At 48.1% G+C, this 21,876-nt stretch overlaps 1 protein-coding gene across 2 annotated transcripts in view; it reads left to right on the top strand.

The window, feature by feature from the left end:
• The window catches only part of PTBP1 (polypyrimidine tract binding protein 1), a 32,859-nt gene extending 12,090 nt beyond the window's left edge, over positions 1-20,769 (top strand). For both annotated transcript variants that reach the window (XM_081846235.1, XM_081846234.1), the window contains 11 exons: positions 494-640; positions 2,044-2,214; positions 3,391-3,501; positions 6,132-6,306; positions 7,704-7,781; positions 9,651-9,799; positions 13,885-13,918; positions 14,462-14,554; positions 15,867-16,083; positions 16,659-16,736; positions 17,395-20,769. In XM_081846235.1, the coding sequence (XP_081702361.1) occupies positions 494-640; positions 2,044-2,214; positions 3,391-3,501; positions 6,132-6,306; positions 7,704-7,781; positions 9,651-9,799; positions 13,885-13,918; positions 14,462-14,554; positions 15,867-16,083; positions 16,659-16,736; positions 17,395-17,527 (1,386 nt within the window). In that variant the 3' untranslated portion in view covers positions 17,528-20,769. The remainder of the gene's footprint in view (positions 1-493; positions 641-2,043; positions 2,215-3,390; positions 3,502-6,131; positions 6,307-7,703; positions 7,782-9,650; positions 9,800-13,884; positions 13,919-14,461; positions 14,555-15,866; positions 16,084-16,658; positions 16,737-17,394) is intronic.
• The last annotated feature ends 1,107 nt before the right edge of the window (positions 20,770-21,876 follow it).

The raw sequence follows: 21,876 nt of genomic DNA, 5'->3' as shown, positions 1-21,876 counted from the left end.
GGCAAACACTAGCTAATGGTAGCCACATGCAGCCTGTGTACCTCACATTTTTTGTTGTTGAAGACTGACCTTCCACTATCCTCGCTTATTTAAAAAAATGGGTTAGGGATCTTTCTTGTCAGTTGATGGCAATTGGATCCTAATGGCTGGGGCTTGAAGTTTTGTTTGAATCAGAAATTAGGTCAGAAAGCACTGCTGAAAGTAGGGCGGCTATGAGGCCTACCAGCTCCCCAACTTCCAAAGACTGAACCGTCGTGAAGTCAGTGACTCCAGCACCCTAAGAGCCCTGTTTTCTGTGTGGCATGCAGGCACCTTAAAAAAACACCTTTAATGTCCCTTTAAATATGCCCAAATTAGAGTAGATTGTGATTTGGTATTTAAGGGCTCTGTGTGTATGAAGAAATGACTTGTTCAGAAATTGAACTGCAGCCTTTGGGCTAAGATTACTTAAGGCTGATGCAGCACGTGTTTTACGTCCGTCTATCTCAATTAGGCTTTCATAGAAATGAACACGGAGGAAGCAGCTAACACCATGGTTAGCTACTACACCACGGTAACTCCTGTCCTTCGGAGCCAGGCCATTTACATCCAGTTCTCCAACCACAAAGAGCTGAAGACGGACAACTCTCCAAACCAGGCGGTGAGTCGGGATTTCAAGCATCAGCAGGGCTTTGGGGTAACGTTCTGTGTCCATGGCTGTATTTAAATTTGCCGAGGAAAGAGACGAGTGACGGCAACGTTGCTGAGAAGAGGTGTACATAATTTGTCTGTAGCCCAGTGAGGTAACGTAAGGCAGGGAAGAGTGTACTAAGAATACTCATGCTGGATCAGATCGAAGGCCTTACTTATTTTCTTTTTACCTTACCTAGTATTTCATGGGGACACAGGTGGCGCTGTGGGTTAAACCACAGAGCCTAGGACTTGCCGATCAGAAGGTTGGCGGTTCGAATCTTCGCGACAGGGTGAGCTCCCGTTGCTCGGTCCCTGCTCCTGCCAACCTAGCCTTTCGAAAGCACGTCAAAGTGCAAGTAGATAAATAGCTCCCGCTCCGGCAGGAAGGTAAACGGCGTTTCCGTGCGCTGCTCTGGTTGGCCAGAAGCGGCTTAGTCCTGCTGGCCACATGACCCGGAAGCTGTACGCCGGCTCCCTCGGCCAATAAAGCGAGATGAACGCCGCAACCCCAGAGTCGTCCGTGACTGGACCTGATGGTCAGGGGTCCCTTTACCTTAGTATTTCATGATGCGCCTTCACATTTCCTAGTGTTGTGGGGTGCTCAAAACCCACCGCGTTGCGTTATCCTTACAAAAAACCCTGTAGGTTAGGTAGGTTTGCACTCCTACCTAAATACAGAAAGGGTATAATATAGCTGAAAGTAGCTTGCCCAGGGTAGCCTAGTGAGTTTATAACGGAAACAAAGGATTCTGTCCAACAAACATTTACACATTGAAATTAATGCACCTAAGTTAGTCACGGCCCTTAATTTCAGTGTGTCAGCTCTGGGTGAAACTTAGCCGGATCGAGCCCACACTTGACCTGAGGTCTTCCTTATTTTTCTGTGGCTCACAGCATGGTAACGTGTATTAACTTGGCCTGAACGTGCATGTTCCATTCTGGTTACTCCTAACTTACAGGCCATGGAAGCCATCGGTTTCAACGAATTACACATAGATGGTTTGTTAATGTCTTACCTGTGGCTGTTGGAAGAGTTCACACTCAATGTGCAGCAGGGCAGGGGAACCTGTGGCCCGCTAGGTGTTGCTTGGACTTCAGCTTGGGTCAGCCTGACCATTGGCTGGCTCCTGGGAGTCTTAACAGCATCTCGAATACCGCAGGGTCCCTGCCCTTTTGTGTACAGGATGAAGAAAACATCTTGTCGTCGTCCCCGTTCATCTCTTAAGGCTAAAGGCCAGATTCCCAAGGCCCCCCCTGCATGTCTGTCATTCAGTGTCCTGTTCAACATGATTCTGAAGCCGAGTGAGCGCTCGTCTCTTTCTCTTTCTACCTCTCTGCTTATTAACGTGCTGAAAATGTTTGGCTCCACAGCGTGCCCAGGCAGCCCTGCAAGCGGTGAACTCCGTGCAGTCTGGGAACCTCGCGCTGTCTGCCACCGCTGCAGCTGTGGATGCTGGGATGGCCATGGCCGGGCAGAGCCCAGTCCTGAGGATCATTGTGGAAAACCTCTTCTATCCTGTCACCCTGGATGTCCTTCATCAGGTGAGGGAGGGCCCTCTGGCATGGGGAGCGGCTGGATTCCGGGGTTGCATGTGGTATATCTTCTTAATTTAAAAAATTCCCCCCCCCACAGCTCATATGAGATAGGCTTGGATGGTTGTTGGCCAGAACAGATCACCCGGTGTTCTGGCCATGTAGGGGCTTGCGAGGGAAGAGAATTAAAGAGAAAATGGGGCTGTGGGGCGGTGAAGAAAGCTCTTTTTCTCTGCCCACTTTTGAGTTTTGTTTGTGGGCCTGTTTTCCTTGTCCTGCAAGTCTTGGTATCTGCATAGAGGCCTGTGCACCCAACTGAATTTGTCTCGTGACTAGGCCCGTCGATGTGGATGAGAGATGCCCTTTAATTTCAGCGGATTTTCTGCAACTAACGTCGGGTGCAAAGTCCTAGAATTCTGCTCTTTTCTTTTCCGGGCACAGAACAGAAGGAGTTGAGCTGGCATTTTCTGGCTGTGCCTTTTGGGGGAGAGCATGGTGTGGGCTTCCGAAAGTGTGGTTCTAAAGGTCGAAACGCGTTTTCAGAAGTTAACTGCGCTTGAAGCTGCTTGTGACACATTAACTCCTTGAGCAAAGTTTGGCTTCTTCTCTCGGCTCTCCCAGATAAGGGTGCAAGGAGCTCCCATCTCAGCTGCACACACTTGACATTGCTTATATGCAACAAAAAAACTCCCTTTCCTGTCAGATGGGAAATGACCCCCTTTCCTTTCCCTGGACCCATTTGCCATTAGGTCTCTTCCTGCTCTGGGTGGTCCTCTTGTTTTAAAAAGTCACAAAAGCCTCTGTGGGCGACGTGCTCTTCACTTCCTGCCCTTGCAACAGAGCCCAGGCTCCAGCTGTTCATTGTAGACACTGCACTCCGAAAGCAGAAAGATTTGTGGGTTTCCTTACGCCTCTGCTGCCCTCTAGTGTTGCCAGGCTCAGTCTGGGGCTTTGGGGCCTCTGATCCGCAGCAGCGATCTGATCTGCCTGCTGAGGCAAGTTTCTTTTCTGCTGTGAAACTTCATAAGCGCCTTGGGCAAATTGGCAGATCCATAGCACACTTGCAGTCTTCCTGCTGTGTTGCTTTCATGTTTTTCCCTTTCAAAACGGGGAGTTTCAGTCTTGGCCGAAAACGCAGCTTCCAGAGTTTACTTCACGCAACTTTTCTGTTTTGTGCACACGCAGATTTTCTCCAAGTTTGGCACCGTGCTGAAAATCATCACCTTCACAAAGAACAACCAGTTCCAGGCGCTGTTGCAGTACGCAGACCCGATGAGCGCCCAGCACGCCAAACTGGTGAGTCCTGCTTTGCGTGGTTCCTTCCGGTCTTGAATCTGCCACGACACAAGGGGAAGCATGTTGCAAGAGGCAGCTGTTCAGGAGAAGCAGAGTAAAGCATGCTTAAACATGGGTGCTCTCACCTGTGGCTCCTGGAAGCTGTCTGCATGCGACAGCGGCCACACCCAGGGAATAGCTTCGACTGGCCGGCTGAACCAGGTGAGGGGAGCCGATGGGTCTTAAACCCTTGGTGAGTTAGGGGCTTCTCCTGCATGCGAAAACAGGCTCTGGCGGAGTGAGCAGACAAGACCAAGATTCGGTCCAACAGGCAAGAAGGCGGTTTCTGCACATGCTGTAGAGCAGACACGTCTAAAAACAGCTCAGCATTTTTTGCCCTGAACCCCTAAAAAACGGGGCTATCCTCCTCCCTTAAAAAGCTCAACAACTTTGACCAGAACCCAAAAAAAGGGGGGTCGATCACTGCCAGTCTTTAACTCTGAGAGTAGATCACAGTCTCTTGGGAGTTGGCCACCCCTGCTGCAAAGGGAAGTGAGGGGCAGGTGGGGCTTGTCAACCTGGGAAGGCGGACCATCTTGGAGGAGGAGAATGCTGATCTTAAACCTCCGCTGCCTTGTGGGATATCTTCAGGAGAAGGAAAGGCTCGGGAGCAAACACAACACAAATCTGGAGTGGAGTCCCTAAGGGGGTTGGATGGTGCCTTGTGCGCTGTCTTCAGGCTCCTTCTGCAGCCAAGCCAGTGACAAACGTCTTGCTCTGCTTTCCTTTGGACCACATCAGCGAGGCCGAGAGGGGAGGGGGGTCTTGTTGTCTGGGTAGCCCACTACACCCGGGGAGGTCACTAGGTTCACTCATTGTCTCTTGAGACGCGCAGATGTAACAGGCGCAATCTTAGACCCAGCTCTGTCTCTCCAAAGAAGAGCTCTATGAAGTTTGAATTGGCAGGCAGGAGGTTCAGAGCCCTGACTAGCTGCCTCGCCTCAGCGCTATCCAGGCATCCCGTTAAACAAGGGTTTATGAAGCCAAGGTTTAGTCTAGGGGTGCCCAAACGTCTTCCAAAGAGGGCCAGATTTGATGAAGTGAACATGCGTGAGGGCCGACCAAAGTTGTTGAGCTTGGTTTTTTGACCCAGGACATATACTGCCACGGGAGCCGGATTTCATCAACCAGCGGGCCGGATTAGGCCCCCGAAACAGACTTTGGACATGCCTGGTTTAGTCCATTGCGAGGTCTGAATTGGCAACTAAAACGCACCAGATGTTTTTAACAGACCGCATGCAAATTCAGAAACTATAAATCGCTTTTGATTTTAGAATCGGCGTCATTTTATCTTAATAGCAAACTTGGGCGGTTGTGTTTCTGTCCCATCTGGAAGCAAACGTGGGACCGGCCGAAAATAAGGCATTGATTTCTGCATATGTATATATGTTTGTGTGAACTGCAAGCTTGCAGGGTGCTGGTGGCGGTTATGTTACCGATAAGAGGTGGAGATAAGAGGTCTAAATGGCACAGGCGGGTTTGTAAATGAGACGGTTTCAGTTGGAAACGGAATGAAAAGGGGAAATGGCCTAATCTTGCTGCACACAGTCTTTTAGGAGAGATGTAGGCTTTGAGGTTGGGCTCCCACCTTGCAAAGGGGTGTTTCTTTTTTTCTAACCACCAACCCCAAGAAACCTAACAAGGATCATTCCTCATAAGGGGACATACTCAAGTACTGTTTTACAGAGAGTGCAAATGCGCTTGTCAGGGCTGCCTCTAGGTCCCAGCTCACAGAGGACCAACGCCAGGCTGATATTATGTACAAAAGTCTTTACTGAAGTATAATTTCCATTTTAAAGCCAGAGCGTGCAACCCTACGTCTAGACTCTAGATCGGCGAAGTCCCCTCTGAGTCACTGCCCCTTCCGCACCAGTTTAAGATCCTAGCCCGGCTCCACCTCCTGCGCTGTTCCTTCCTCCTCTGGGTCCTTCTGCCCCCTGGGGTTTCCTCCCTCCTGGACTCTTCTGACGCTGACCCCCCTGAGTCTTGCCCTTCCTTCTGGCGGGCTTTGGGACCTGGCTCCCTATCCGGACTACCTGCTGTGCCGCTCGCCTGTACATTTGAACTTGGCGCGCGCGCCCAGCCGGTGACTTTCCTCTTGACCGTTTCCCCGCTCTCCGATGGAGGCGTGGCCCATCCTGACTCATCTCCTCCCTCTGGTGGTGGGAAGACTGGTCCCGATGCCTGGGACTCCTCCCCCCCACTCCGCTCTGGTGGGGAAGCTGGTCCTGATTTCCAACCGCTGCTCAGGGAGTCCCCGCTGGCCCCTTCCTTCTGGGGTTTCCCCCTTGGCACCCCCCTTGCCCTGGCCATCGGCGCTCCTCTCTGTGAATCTTCCGATTCGCTGGAGAGACTCGTGGACTCTCTCTGACCACTGTCACTGCCCACACCCCCCTCGGATTCCTCCCCCTCGCTCTCCATTTGCTCCTTCTCCTGTGTCTCTGCTCCTGAACCCCTGACAGCGCTCCTTGGGCATTTGCTTTCGATTATTTCCCCAAGTCCTGGACAAGTAGCGGTCTTTTCCTGAAGCACCCTGGTTGGCTTGAACCTAACCCGTCCTTTTGCCTCTCTTCCTCTCGTCCCCCCGGCAGTCTCTCGACGGGCAAAACATCTACAACGCTTGCTGCACACTCCGCATCGACTTCTCCAAGCTCACCAGCCTCAACGTGAAATACAACAACGACAAGAGCAGGGACTATACCCGGCCAGATCTGCCTTCTGGAGACAGCCAGCCCTCCCTCGACCAGACCATGGCAGCTGCTTTTGGTGAGGGGCGGGTTGGGGTGTGTGATGAGAGTGAGGATTGGCTTCAGAAACATGCTATGAACTGGGAAGACTTTTCCAAAGCTCCCCTTGGCTGTAGATTCAGAGGCTGGGCAAGCTGCTCTCAGCTCCAGCCCTTTTCCGCCTGCCTGTCATAGTAGCAGTAGTAATGGCCTACCTTACAGGGTGGTTGTGTTGTAGGGTGTCATCGCCATAGCAAAGCATAAAAAGTGATGGCAGCTGCAAGTTCCCTTTATGTGTCCAGCTTGGAAGAACCGAGTCCTGCTGGATTTGTCCAGTATCCTAATCTCATGGTAGCCAACAAAATAGATCTTACAGGAAGCATAACATTATTCATTTTTGACACTAGGGTGGGCAGAATTCTAGGAATACAGTCGTACCGAGATACCTCGGGTTAAGTACTTAATTCGTTCTGGAGGTCCGTTCTTAACCTGAAACTGTTCTTAGCCTGCAGCACCACTTTAGCTAATGGGGACTCCTGCTGCTGCCGTGCTGCCAGAGCACGATTTCTGTTCTCATCCTGAATCAAAGTTCTTAACCCGAGGTACTATTTCTGGGTTAGCGGAGTCTGTAACCTGAAGTGTATGTAACCTGAGGTACCACTGTACCTTGGTCTTCGAACAGCTTAGTTCTCGAACATTTTTACTCCCGAACGCCGCAAACCCAGAAGTGACTGTTCCGGTTTGCGAACTATTTTTAAAAGCGGAACGTCTGACGGGGCTTCCGATTGGAGTTTCTTGCAGCCAATCGGAAGCCGTACTTTGGTTTCCGAACGTTTTGGAAGTCGAACGGACTTCCGAAATGGATTCCGTTTGACATCCAGGGTACGACTGTAATTAAAACTCCATGTTTACTCAGAAATAAGATCGTTTGTTTAGTGAGGCAGATGCAGAATGTTTGTTTAGTGAGGCAGCCTTAGCTTTGTATAAGTAAAGTTGTGGGTATGCTCCGTGTGGGAGAGTGAGTTGCAAACTGTTGTTTCCTGTGCAACCTAAGCACACGTAGCTTAGCTTCTGCCATCTGAGAACTAGCAAAAAAATTAAGTGGTGAAAAGGCACCACTACTAGATGAAACATCACCACCACAAGACAGCAAAGAAGCAACCCCTTTCTGTTCCCTCTCATGAAGATGCCTTTGAGTGTTTTACAGCAGGGGGGGCTAACCTTTGGCACTCTTGAAACAAGGTTCGTTTTGTTGGATCTCCCAAGGAAGGGACCCAGAACTGATGGGAGGGCGCAGTTTCCCCTTTAACTTGCATGGCGGTTACAGACTGCTGCTTTGTAAGGCTGCGACATCATTCTTGCTGCCCCTTTCTGATGTACGCATCCATACTAAATCTAAATAACATATCCCCTTGTTCGTTCTTTTTATTTTTGTAGGTGCTCCAGGGATCATTTCTGCCTCTCCTTACACAGGGGCCGGCTTCCCGCCCGCTTTTGCGATTCCTCAAGCTGCAGGTACTGTTCCTTTTTGAGGTTGCTGCCTTTTCCCAAACGCCACTCGCACGGTTCTGCCATACAGACGCTGGCAGCTCCTTCCCCTTCACCCTTATGGTCTGTAAGAGTCCAAACGCAGCCAGCAGATCAGGGGCGACCCGTCTGGGAAGCTGAGGAAAGGAAGAGATTACAAAGTCCTTCAGCATAATCTGCATTAGGCAGACCTTGGCATTTCGGCATTTGAGCCCCTGGGGTTTTGTTTTTTTTTTTTTAAATTAATTGTTATCCTTGAAGATTCCTGCGGGACAAATTTCCTCTTTGGTTATTAGGGCTAGTTTCCTCTCTTTTTAACGTTCCAGCACTGATATCACAAAGAGGAGGTAGGTAGGAACCACACAGAAGTAATAATAATTATAATAATTTATTATTTATACCCCGTCCATCTGGCTGAGTTTCCCCAGCCACTCTGGGCAAATATTTAAGTGAATACTTAAGCCCAGTGAATACTTATGCGGGCATCCAAAATGAGCAAGGAGAGATAGGTAGAATTACGCTCAAGGCAAAAGGCTTTTGTATATAACTTGAAAAGCTAAGGAAGCTGCAGCAGGGGGAAGCCAGGGCAAAATGCTGTGGCATGGAGTGTTCCTTTTTAGGGTGCCAGCTAGCATTGCCTCCCCCTTCCAGGATATCCCCCCCCAAAAAAAAATCTGTATTTGTTTCCCCAACAGATGCTCAGCATTCCATAGCCAGAGGCTCCATCTATTTCCCAAAAGTCCTTTTTTGTACTACTTGAAAAATCTGGGAGATTCCCCCAAGCATGCCAACGTCCTCGTGGGTACGATCCTGCCCGTACTCTGCCGACCACCAAGGGTTCGGCTTTAGTACAGCAGCACAGTTGCAGCAGGAAACAGATATTTGGACGAAGCACTTAACGGGGTTATCAAGGGGAGAATTTTGGAGGGTGGGAAGGATCACAGACGGTCCTGAGATTCACTGCTGCTTTTGGGGTAAGGACCCTAGCAGCAGTTGGTCTAAGTGTCTAGGCAGGCCTCCCTATAGCAATCTTGGGGGAGATTCTTTGTTTCTGAAACTTGCTGCGCATAACATCAGTCGGGGGACGGTGTTTGTGTGACGGGGTGCATATATTGATAATGCTCGGCCCCTGTACCTGTCTCTCCCTGCCCGTGGTGTAATCCCATGGGAAAACGGCAGAACCAACCACCCCTCCTCTTTATTTGTGTGCTGTGGCGTACAAGAGGTAAAACGTGCCTTTCGGTGTGTTTCGAGCGAGGAATTTTGACGAGTGGTAACGCACAAGGGGGCTTTTCAAACAAGCAGGCGTTCATACGCCTGCTTTTGAAAGGCGCCCTTCTGAAAACGAAAGCCTTGTAGAATATATATGTGCATATATATATATTTTCAAAATGCCTGGAATGCACACAGCTGTGGTTTGGTATGTGCATGATCCGACTGAATGAGGCACTTCCAGGCATGCATTGGTGGAAAGACCCCCTAGGAATGCACCGCTTTTTGTGTGTGTGTCGCACCCCCCTTTCCCCTGCTTCTCTCCCCAGTGGTGGAATTTTTTGCTTTAGATAAACCCGTGGAATGTTGCCGAATCCTGTTCGGAAACCAGACACACCTAGAGCTTGTCTGGTTGCCCCAGCACCCAAGGAGAGAGAAAAATGCCTTTCCCTTCTTGCCAGAAGCCCGAGTGCACAAACGCAGAACTGGAGAGGCTCTGTGGCCCTTTGCGTTCAGTGAGGATGGGGCCACCGAGATGCAAACCCCCTCTCTCCAAAGAAGCACCGTGGGTCAGCCCCACGGCGAGTCGGCCGAGGATGCGCTGTGGATTTCCATTCACTGGTTAATACGCTTTAATTTTTCCAGGCCTCTCAGTCCCCAATGTACACGGAGCTCTAGCTCCTTTGGGTATCCCTTCAGCAGCGGCCGCCGCAGCAGCCGCAGGGCGGATTGCAATTCCCGGCCTTTCCGGGGCTGGGAACTCCGTTCTGCTGGTTAGCAATTTGAACGCCGAGGTTAGTGGAAGCCTTGTAATACATCTTTTTCTGTCCAACTTTAATATCTCATATATATATATATATATCTATATTATTATTTACTTTTGCTTCTTCCAGTTACTTTCTGCTCTCGCCTATCTCTCCAGTCGCTTCTCACAAAATACTTTAACGCTGAAGCGTCACAATGCCAAACACCTTTCCTTTCTCTGAACTGGAATGCGATAAAATGAGGGGGGAATGAACGGGCAGCCCAGTGTAATTCTTAAGTGGGTGACTTAAGCAAGAAGGGGGGTGAAGCTGCCGCTCCCCAGACATTGCTGGACCCCCAATTCCTATTGCCAGAGGTTCCCCATCCCTGACTTAAAAGAGACACAGGTGGAAGCCTTTATAAACCATTGCCCTCTTCCTTGCCTTACCGAGCGCAAAGGTTTCGCTGGTCTGCTCTCACTCCCAACAGCGAAAAATTCAGAATGTGAAATCTCCCCCTAAGCTTTTGTCTCTACTTGGGTCGACCTCACAGTAGCCCAGATCCTCCCCTTTGGTTTCTCCCTTTGGCATGTCATGACTTTTTAAGAACTCTTCAGTTGGAGTGACGATGTTGCTTCTGGTCCCCTTCATGGGTGTCTTAATTCCTTGCCCTCCCCTCCCCTGCCAGCTTTAGCTTCATTTTACCTTTTGCAAGTTATATATTTCGTTTGTCATGCATTGGTGCATTCCCACCTTTGACCGAAATTCCTTTAAAGTTGTTGGTGTTGTTGTGCCTTACTTAATTTTTGCTCCTTAACTTTTTAAAACATTTTTAAGTTCCATTTTAACATTCCCACCCCCCTTTCCCCTGTTTTGAGTTGGAACATTTGGCTGCCTTGCAAACTGAGGCTCTCGAGGCAAACAAAAAACGAAGCCTGGTATTTTCTGTGTAAAAAAAGGATGCAATTCAGCAGAGACCCACTTTGCCTTTGAAGTGGGTTTCTGTGAAATTGCATTCAGGTGTTATTGCAATGTGTTGTGTACATTGCTTGACCCCCCCCCCCCCCCCGGTGCTTGAAACTGACAAGGCTGTGGCCAGAATCTTGGATTTCTGCTTATCTTGGTTGTTTCAGAAGCTCCAAAGCAGAGACATGGATGAGAGAACCACTATAAAAAATTTTAAAAACTTAATAGGAAAATAACCAATCTCAATCTGTTTCGCTATGTCTTTTTCTGTCCACTATAACTGCTTTTTTTCAGAGCATGAGGTGCTGCCAGCAATTCTTGCTCCCAATTTTGAATAAAAATCAGCTTTGAAAACAGGTTCATGAAAAAGCAAAATGGATAAAATTCCTGCATTGCAAGGCAGGGTGGGCCAGATGATCCAGGGTGTCTCTTCCAACTCTGCAGTTCTATGAAAATCAATAGCTGAAAGTATTCTTTCTGAGGCGACATTACAGATTAAAATGAGCATCAACTTTTAATATGTAAGCTTTCGCCTAAACAAAAGACCTTTTTAGGAGAAGCCCGAAAGGTATTCAGGGAACTTTGAGCCCTGGCAACCAGAAACCCCTCTCCTTATTGACTAGCTAAAGAAGGCATGGAGGGGGGTGGTCTGCCTTGAGTAGCTCCCCTGAATTGACAGACCAGAGAGAGTGCAGCGTTGAGCTCCCAGACAGATCCTTGAATTCTTGAGCCTGTTGGAAATAACATTAGCCAGGAGGAGCATGCAAGGACTTGGCTGCATTCTTGCTGCTTGTAACCAAAGGGCCGTTATAGTATAAATCACAGGGGGAAAGCAGGGAGATGGGTTAAAACATATCATTAAGCAGTTAGTGGGGTTCTGCCACAGAACGTAAAAATCAAATGTCCAATGAACAATAAGCCGGTTGTTCTGCCACAATCCACTTCCCTGAGAGAGAAACCATTTGGGGCATAGGGATGCTATGAGGCAGGATGAAGGTAACCCTGAACATTGCCCTCTTTTAGAGTGGAGGCGAGCAGCCTTTTTTTTTTTTTTTTGGCCTGGCAGGCCAGGTCTTTTATCATCCCCTCAACCCTGCAGGCCAACTTTCAACAGGTGGATAGGACCGCCTGGTGGCAGAATGGCCTCAGGACGATCGACACCTCTACCAGAAAACTGCACAATACGCTAAGAGTCTGAGAGTCTTTAGGGACAGGAGAAGGAGTTACAGAATCTGAACGCACCTGCCCCTTTTTTGGTGCTGCAGTTGTTTCCCAGGAAGCCCATGCAAGCACAGCAGTTGGCTGTGTTGTTGCCTGCTAAACTCTGCACCTCCAATCTCAAAACGCCACGTTCTCTTGAAATGCCCCAGTGGTTTTGTCTGTCCCGTAGGCGAATTGCTGAGCAGCTCCTCGCGCCTCTTCTTGCGTGTATGTTCCTCAGACGCTCCCTCATCCATCCAGCTTCTCTCCTTTTGGGCTAAAAACCTCGATACCTGTAGTGAAGCTGTGAACTAACGTCTCCTCGACCTTTTTATTTTTTCCATTGCTTGTATAATCAGTGTTGTAGAAACTTAATCTGTGCATACTGTTTTGGAGAGGCAGTATTCTCCAGAGGGAATCCTCCCGTTCCCCACCACCATCACCAGGACTCACCAGTATCGATCTGACAGGTGGCTAGTCCACGGAGCACGCAGACCCTTCTCTCCAACCCTTGATCGGTTCCTGCGCTGGAGTTTCTCGGCTTAGCAAGTTGGCGGCGAGTCGGGGAACCTTTTTGTAAGCAGAAGGGGGGAAAGCTCAGTTGCGCTCGGGGGAAATGCGAGCTCCACCAGGCAACTCTCCCTGGCTTAGGAGGAATGCTGAACTCAGGCCGTCTCCATCATCGCAGCCTGTCATACTGAAGGGGTTCAGTGGGGCAGGCCTTTTGTGGCGTCCCCCAGATGCTGTGGCACGAGGGTCCTCCCATCGTCCCCAGTCAGTTTGGCCAAGTCTCCAGGGGTGGTTGGCGTACAACCTGGCAACATCTGGGGAATAATAATAATTTATATCCCGCCCATCTGGCTGGGTTTCCCCAGCCACTCTGGGCAGCTTCCAACAAAATATTAAAATACACTAATCCACCAAACATTAAAAGCTTCCCTAAACAGGGCTGCCTTCAGATGTCTTCTAAAAGTCTGGTAGTAGTTCTCTTTGACATCCGGTGGCAGGGTGTTCCACAGGGCGGGAGCCACCACCAAGAAGGCCCTCTGCCTGGTTCCTTGTAACCTCGCTTCTCGCAGGGAGGGAACCGCCAGAAGGGCCTCGGGAGAGGCACCCCGGTGTCCGGGGTGGAGACGCTCCTTCAGGGATACCGGACCGAGGCCGTTTAGGGCTTTCAAGGTCAGCACCAACCCTTTGAATTGTGCTCGGAAACGTACTTGTGTCCTGGAGGCTGACCTGGACCTCACCTCCCTCCCTCGTCACCCCACGTGACTGTTATATGTGGTCACGATCCAGAGTTTGCCCTCTTGCCTGTGAATCCCTCTGTTGCAATACTGCCTCTCCCTCTTAGTTATACCTTACTTAAGTAAAGTGCTCTTCTTTTTACTGTTGTGTTCCACTAGGTTTAAACAAAAAAAAAACCAAAAACCAACCAACCACAACCTATTAACTAGTTTTTCCTCTGTAAAACCGAAGTATTGTACGTTTTTAGAAATCTATAAATCTTTTACTGATGGAACACTACATATTTCTTTTATGTATTTACTGACCTATGTTTTTTGCTACTTTTTTTCTTTTCTCTCCACCCCATCCCTCAATTATTATTATTTTTCCCCTCCTTCTCCCCGATCCGGAATTTCTTTGCCAACTGACTGCACGGTACTTCTGCTTCCTGTTGTTGCTTGAAACAAATATATTTTTTTATATATATTTATTTTTTTTATAAAAAAAAAATACCCCCCCCCAACCAAACCAAACAAAACAAAAAACCTTCCTGCTCTTCGGAAACCAACCTGCCCTTCAATATTAACCATCTTGAAAACTTCATCATCCATCAACCAATTTCGCCATTTCCTGCGGGGACTCTACCTTTCCTTCGTTGTCGACGATTTGCGCAACCTCCGCTCTCCCCTCCGATTCCTTACCTCTTCCCTGTCTCTCCGCTGCCTTGCCTCTGCTGCTCTCTAAAGAGAGTTACACCCCAATGCCTCTTTATTCTTTTCGGTACGTTATCATTCACACTTTTTTATTACCTTTGTTTTTTTTAAAAAATGTTATTATTTCACTTTGTGGTTTTGTTTTTCGGCGGTGGGTGGGGGGGAAGGGGCTGCGGGCGGGTTTTGCCGTTTCAATCGGATGCTTTTTATTATTTGCGTTACCCTAGCTTTAGTCCCCCCGTTTTTAAATCATTTTTTTTTTGTTTCGTACATCATCGTGCATGGTTTTGATTGCTTTGCATGCCTGTTTCGTTGGGTCAGGAAGAGAGAGAGCATGTGCAGATTGCCCCTCCAGGCTCCACGGGTGACTTTATGGGGCACCCTCCCCCCCAAAGATAAAACATGTGTTTTATAACTCCACCTAAAGATTGTTCCGCCTTTTTTTCTGCTGCTGAGCAGAACAAAACCCAACTTTCGAGCGGGAGTGAGAGCAATGGTGGGGGGTTTGGAAGTGCCTTGATTGGATTTTGGGCTAGAGGCAAGCGGATTTCTTCCTTGATAACCTCCTTTTTTTTCACCACCGCCCCCTCTCCCCTTGCTTCCTCCCAAGGCGTGTATGGTGATGTGCAAAGAGTGAAGATCTTGTTCAATAAGAAAGAAAACGCCTTGGTTCAAATGGCAGATGGCAATCAAGCCCAGCTGGGTAAATAATAAAATTATTATTATTATTTTATTATTAATTAATCCCCTCTTCTCTGAACGTTGGGGAATAGTAGTGGCGCTAACAAAGGGAGCTGCCTTCTGTGTTGTTGTTTATTAAATTTGTATACAGTACCTTGGTCCTTGAACAGCTTGGCTCCTGTACAAATTGGCTCCCAAACGCCGCAGATCCAGAAGCAAGTGTTCCGGTTTGCAAATGTTTTTCAGAAGCCGTGACTTGGTTTTAGAAGGGTTTCGGGAGTCGAACGGACTCCCGGAACGGATTGAGTTCAAGAACCAAGGTACCACTGCCCTGCCCGTTCATCTTAAGATCGTGGGGTGCTTCACAACATAAAAATACAATCGTGAAACCACCAAATAGATAGCAAAACAATAAGAAAACAATAGCCCTCTCCTCTGCAACAGATAGATCAAAAAGGCCATAGAATGTTAAATGTCTGGTTGAGGAGAATCGTTTTTGCCCGGCTCCTGTAGATACATACTGAAGATTTAGGGGCCCGTGTGTAGGGTGAAATCGCTCCAGTTGGATCCAGAGTTGCCCTCCTGCAATTGGAAGGGCTCCTTCCATCCTCAGGAGGAACTGAGAAGCAGCGGGGTTTTGCATTTGGGAAAGTCGGGAGGCGACTTCTGCCATTTCCCACAGAGCCCCCAGCGCCACCTCCCCATTGGTTATGGGATACAGTGGAGTTTGGGTCGCAATGAGCTAACCGTTGCTTGCAGCAGACCCACTGAGATTAATGTTCCTGACCAGTTTTGGTCCATTAATCTCAGTGGGTCTGCTGTGAGTAAGTTACCGTATATTTCGCTCTATAAGACTCATTTTTTCCCTCCTCAAAAGTAAGGGGAAATGTGTGTGCGTCTTATGGAGCGAATGCAAGCTGCGCGGCTATCCCAGAAGCCAGAACAGCTAGAGGGATCGCTGCTTTCACTGCGCAGCGATCCCTCTTGCTGTTCTGGCTTCTGAGATTCAGAATATATATATTTTTTTGTTTTCCTCCTCCAAAAACTAGGTGCGTCTTGTGGTCTGGTGCGTCTTATAGAGCAAAAAATACGGTAGTTTGATGCAACCACTACCTTCCATTCCTCTGCCCCTGGGCGTTTCCGCAAAGCCAGACTGTTGGTTTCTCTAGCTTACGATCAGCATCTGGGGTTGGGGGTGGGGTGTTTCTCCAGCATTTCCTCTCCCCCCCCCCCAAAAAAACACCTTTTGTGGGGCACGTCTGAGTCTGCTCTGCCCTCCGAACCTAGATACAGCCCCATCGTTTCCTTAACACACTCTCTCTTTCTCTCTCCAGCCATGAGCCACCTCAATGGTCAAAAGCTTCATGGAAAGCCCATCCGTATCACTCTGTCAAAGCACCAGACAGTACAATTGCCCCGCGAAGGGCAGGAAGACCAGGGGCTGACCAAGGACTACGGCAACTCCCCCCTCCACCGTTTCAAGAAGCCAGGCTCCAAGAACTTCCAAAACATTTTCCCCCCTTCCGCCACCCTCCACCTCTCCAATATTCCGTAAGTCGTCGTCTTTGGCGATCCCTTGTAGCCGAGTAAGATTGTCTTCCATGAACACTGTTTTAACAGTGAGTCCGTAAGTGACTGTGGAGGCCAATTCTGGATCCACACATCCTTCCACGGCGGGGACATTGGTTTCTGGGCAGGAGTTGATCCCGGTGAGGGTTTGCCAAGCGTGCCTTCCTCTTAGCACGTTTCTCCCTCTTGTCCTGAGTTTGAGCATCTTCAACACCCACGACACCTTTGGCAAAGGCTGTTTTCCAGCTGGAGCGCTCGCAGGCCAGTGTTTCCCAGTTGTCTGTGTTTATACTACGTTTTTAAAGATTTGCCTTCAGAGAGTCTTTGAACCTCTTTTGTTGACCACCAGCATTACGCTTTCCATTTTTAAGTTCGGAATAGAGGGGTTGCTTTGGGAGACTTCCTTTGATATATCAGGACCTAATATCTCAATGTGAAGCAAGCAGTGAATTTCATGTTTAATTTTCCAGAGGTGGTTGAATTGGGCCCTTTGAATGCGTGAAGCAGCTCCAGAGCTTGCCCCTTCGCCTAATCATATTCCCCTTCTGTTCCCGCAGGCCTTCGATAATCGAAGACGACCTCAAGCTGCTGTTCTCCAGTAACGGCGGGATGGTGAAAGGCTTCAAATTCTTCCAGTAAGTGTGGATCCCCGTTGCCTTGCAGAAGCTGCCGCTGGTAGCTACTCTACTGTGTTGCATTAGAAATTTAAGATGCAGTCCTGGAGCCCAGGCAGATTGCCCTCTAAGAACAGGGCTCTGAAATGTCTTCCCTTTTCCTGACATGAGTATCTGCACTGGGCCAGTTGCCTGCGGGTTTCTAGATACAGCGTTATTCAGACTACAGGCTCCTCCCCCCCCCCCAACCTCAGAGGGAAGGAGCTGCAACACAGTGGCACAGAAAATACTTTTTGATGGGTTGCCCATACTTTTTGATGGGTTGCCCATACCTGATTGCCAACGTTCCCCTAGTTCATTGTTTCCCTGATCTGATTCGGGGCACATTTCAAATTCAACCTTGGTTTTGGTCCAGATCACAAAAGCTGAAAATGGAATGGCTTGCCCCGTGGTGAGGCAACCCACTAATCGGCCAGCCTTCCCTCTCCCGATGTTTGCCGTAGGGTTGCAGAATTGGAAAGGGAACCCCAGAGGTCATCCAACCCCACCCCCCGGGATTGCCAGCTCCTGCCCTCTCTCTCTCTTCCTTAGCCTTGAACTTGGAATGGGTACCTCGTGTGTGGTCTCTGTGTGCGCGCTCCCCTTCTCTGACCCAGAACGCTTTTGTTTCCCCGGGCAGGAAAGACCGCAAGATGGCTCTCATCCAAATGAGCTCCGTCGACGAGGCCATCCAGTCGCTCATCGACCTCCACAACCACGACCTGGGCGAGAACCACCACTTGCGCGTCTCCTTTTCAAAGTCCACCATCTAGGCGGGGGATTTCCGGAGGAGGTGCCCGCGTGGCAGAATATGGACCCTGACTGAGAAACAAAACAAAACAAGCCAGCGCCGTCGCCACCCTTCCTCGTGGCCTCGGCGTCCTTTTTTTCCCAAGGGCTGGGCCACCGGCATGGGGGTGGGACAACTTCCGTCATTCCAGAAACAAAATAAGAAGCCACTTTAAAGAGAGAGAGAGATTGAGATTGCAGCTAAAGTGACCTTAAAAAGACAACAGATTTTATTTTTTTAAAGATAAAACAGTTTACCGGGTGTTCCTTTTTATAAAAAGAAAAATGCAAGTTCTTAATTCACGTCGCTATAACCTTTCTTGCAGTGAGTGGGGTTGACTATATATATAAATTTGACCAAGAAAACCCAACAAACCATAAACTTAGAAGTTTACAGTTCTTGGTTAGAAGCCTCTCTGGGAGTTTCTCCCCCCTCTTAAGAAAATAACGAAAAACCCCCCATTCCCAGAAAGCTTACCAGCTTCACAGCAATGCCTTTTATCTTGAGCCTGACCCTTTCTTAAAATACTTTTTTTCCCCCTGAACACAGATGCCTTCCTTTTTTGGGGGGGAGAGCCCTTTCCCCATAGCCTTGCATCAAGCATCTTGTGCCTTAGACGCTTTTTCTGTAAAAATAAAAGGGGGGGGGGAGACAGCAGCCATTGGGGAAATTCTTAAAAGTTGCGAAGAAGGGGGTGGGTAGCGGAGAAAGCATTACCTTCCTCTAATATATCTCTGCGTAAAACGTATCTTAACTTGCAGACTGAGTTGGGTTTCCTCCAGCCCGCAAAGTTCGCAAAATCGGGCCGATAATGTATTTGTGTTTGAATTGGGGGGGGGGCGTCCTTTGCCCCATCAGCCAGCGTTTCAGCGAAAAAGGTTGTCCCCCTTTTCGCATTAAGTATTCCCCAAAGCTGCGGAAAGTGTAAATTAGTTACACCGGAGCAGCCAGCTTCTCCAAATCTGTGTTCAGAATCTTAATTTGGGGCTCGTCCTGAAAGGGTTGGTTTAAGATTCCTTTGTAACCTCGATTTCACTCTTTAACCACCAGCATATATCTCCGATCTCAAACTATAGTAGTTTCAGCTTCTTGTTTTAACCCCTTTCTTACTATAATTTTGTTCTACAAGTCTTACCTTTGCCTAGCAATATTTCCAGTTGACCAAATATTCTAATTAATTCATACGTATATATCTATATATGCAAAATGCAATAGCGTAAATTTTTTTTTATATAGATGGTATAAATATATCTAAACCTGCTCTTTCTATTACCCATGTATCCTGTACTCTTGTAATATTTTTTTTTTCTTCGTTCGTAAGCTGGAAAAAAAAACCCCAACTAGCACATAATTTTAGTTTTATCGAGATGAAGTCATTTCCGAAGATTAACGTTGTACTTTGAAGAAGTATTTAAAGTAGCAAATTCGAGATAAGGAAAGGACCCACATTTAAAAGGAGTCATCTTACTGTCATAATCCAAGCTTATCTATATTATTTAAAGAAATGCAAATTGCTTTCTTCCTCTGCACCAAGATAGTACCTAAAAACACAATTCTTCTGTGACCTCCAACTTTCCCGGGTTGATATATTGCCTTCTTTATATTCCGATGTTGCCTTACATTTCCCTCTCGGCTCATGTGAGATTTTAAGATAACCAGAATCTTTCTACTTAATATCAGGGTTATAGTTCCTCAAATTGTGGACCAAAGTTGTTGTTCGTTTTTTGTTTTTTTCCTTCTCTTCGACGTATGTGGTGTTGTCTCTCAAGTCGCCCGCGTTCCCTGCTTTGCGGGATCTGTTGGTCAACTTGCTTTTTCCCCCTTTTGTCACTGTGGGTTTTGGAAAGGAAAGAAAAAAAGTCTTAAATCTTCTTTTTTTAATAATCTATATATCCATCCCGGTATCACGGGGATGCAATCTATGCTGGAGGTGTGTATGGATGTCTTTTTGAGTCAGGATTTGTCCTTGGGTTGCCCGCGTAAAGGGGGGGGGGAGTGCCTCTTGGCTGGCAGACCTCCCCGGGGCTCACAATAACGCCATCCGCGGAAAAGAATCTCGTGCCAGCGGCGAGGGCCGATCCAAAGCCGTCGGGCGGCCCTTGCTTTCTCGGCTGACCCTGTGCACGTCGCCTTTTGTGCATGTTTTGGGAAGAGGCAGGGGGCCGTTTGATTTGGTGGGGGGCCGTCTCCCCTGCCTGCTTGCCCCCCGATCTGTAGCTGGCGTCGAGGGCTCCCGCCGGCCTTCCCACCAAGGTCAGCAGCTGCTCTCCGGGTTGAGAAACGTAGCGCGCCACCCCCTTCGCCCTGCTCTAAAGGCAACGGACTCCGGAGGGGGGAAGAGGGGTCTGGGGTGGGGCGGCTCGTTTAGCGCGGCGTGGAGGTCCGTCGCGTCCCCTCACCCCCACCGGTTGATTTAGGAAGAAAGGGGCCACCGTTACACCATGAGGCACCCCCCCCCAGCGGCGCCCAGCAAAAGTACCACTTTAAATGCTAACCTTGGTTAAGAACGATCTCTAGTGCCGTTTTTATGTTTTAAAAAGCGTCCTTTGCGTCTTGGGGGGGCCGCTCAGACATCACAACCCCTCTCCCCCTGCTGACGTGTTTTTTCTTTTTAAGAAGTAGCTTAAGAATCAGTCAGCAAACCTTTGAGGACTTCTATATCCGCGTGTGTTGAGTTGGTATGTTTTCAGACGCACACAGGCGTATAGCAGTTTAACTGGGTTGCCGGGGGGGGGGGAGAAGGGGGTTTCATCTTTCCTTTTTCCCCCCCTGGTTTCCCCCCCCCTTCCCTTTCTCCTTTTCGATCCTGTGTTTTTTTGCATGTAAATGTGAGTAATGAGGAAAAAAAGGTGTAAATATTTATAATTTTTTATACCTGTTGTAAGACATGAGGGGGCATCAGAACCCAAGTTTTTTGGTAAAACAGATGTATTGTATATTTTGATAACCAGCTTATTACAGGTTCAGTATTGGGGACTGGGGAAGGGGAGGGCTTACCATTCGTGTCAGAAATTCCATCGCCTGGCTCACGAGGGGAAAAAATGTAATGCAAAAAAAGAAAACAAACAAAAAAAAAGAAATTAAAACTATTCTATACTGAACGTAGTACCTTTTCTTCTCTAGCCCATTACTTATTTTTCTTGTTTGGATTGTAGAAAGCAGTCGATTGGCTTATCTGTACTTCTTTTTATTTTGGCTCTCAATAAATGTCTTCTGTATTCTTTGCTTCTGTTTCTTTCCTACTTTTATTATTGTGCCTTTTTTTGTTTTTGTTTCGTTCTCTTTTGTTTTATGCTCAGCTCCCCTTCCTCCTAATATAATTCCAGCTGCCTCCCATTTTATGCACCTATTATTATTATTATTATTATTATTATTATTATTAATTTCCATGCTTCCTTGGGGATGGGGGGAACTCTGAAAGTTTTAACACATCTCTTTTTTTAAAATTTCTGGTGGTGAAGAGGGAAAGGTGCTATACTATAGTGAGACGACTTTCAATGGGGAAATGTTGGCTGTAGCATATCAGTATTAACCCTGTCCATCAATTTGCCTTATACTACATTTTTAAAGATTTGCCTTGAGACAGTCTTTATACCTCTTTTGTTGGCAACCAGCATTACACTTTCCATTTTTAAGTTTGGAATAGAGGAGTTGCTTTGGAAGACGATAATCAGGCACCTGCACAACATGGCCAGTCTGATGAAGTTGATGTTGAAGAATCATTGCTTCAACATTGGTGATCTTTGATTCTTCCAGTACACTGGTGTTACTTCGCCTGTCTTCCCAAGTGGTGTGTAAAATATTTCAGAGACACCGTTGAGGGAATCTTTCAAGGAGTTGGAGATGGCGCTTATAAGCGGTCCATGTTTCACAAGCAGACAGCACGGTTGGTTTAAAGACTGTCTCAAGGCAAATCTTTTAAAATGTAGTGTAAACACCGACAACTGGGAAACACTGGCCTGCGAGCGCTCCAGTTGGAGAACAGCCTTTCCCAAAGGTGTCGTGGGCTTTGAAGACACTCGAACTCAGGACACAATAGAGAAATGCGCTAAGAGGAAGGCACACTTGGCAAACCCTCACCGGGATCAACTCCCGCCTGCAAACCAATGTCCCCACTGTGGAAGGACGTGGGGATCCAGAATTGGCCTCCACAGTCGCTCATGGACTCGCTGTTAAAACCTTGTTTATGGAAGACAATCTTACTCAGCTATGAGGGATCGCCAAAGAAGAAGGTTGTAATTCAGCCCTTGGTTCTCGGGTGCATGCAAAACGCATTTTTGCAAACAAGCAAAATCCCCCCTCTCCATTAAAATAAAAAATTGAGTGTCCTGC

This window comes from Podarcis erhardii (genome assembly GCF_964252035.2).
Source record: "Podarcis erhardii genome assembly, chromosome: 18".
In the NCBI taxonomy this organism is placed as follows: Eukaryota; Metazoa; Chordata; class Lepidosauria; order Squamata; family Lacertidae; genus Podarcis; species Podarcis erhardii.
This window is presented reverse-complemented; position numbering and strand designations above follow the sequence as displayed.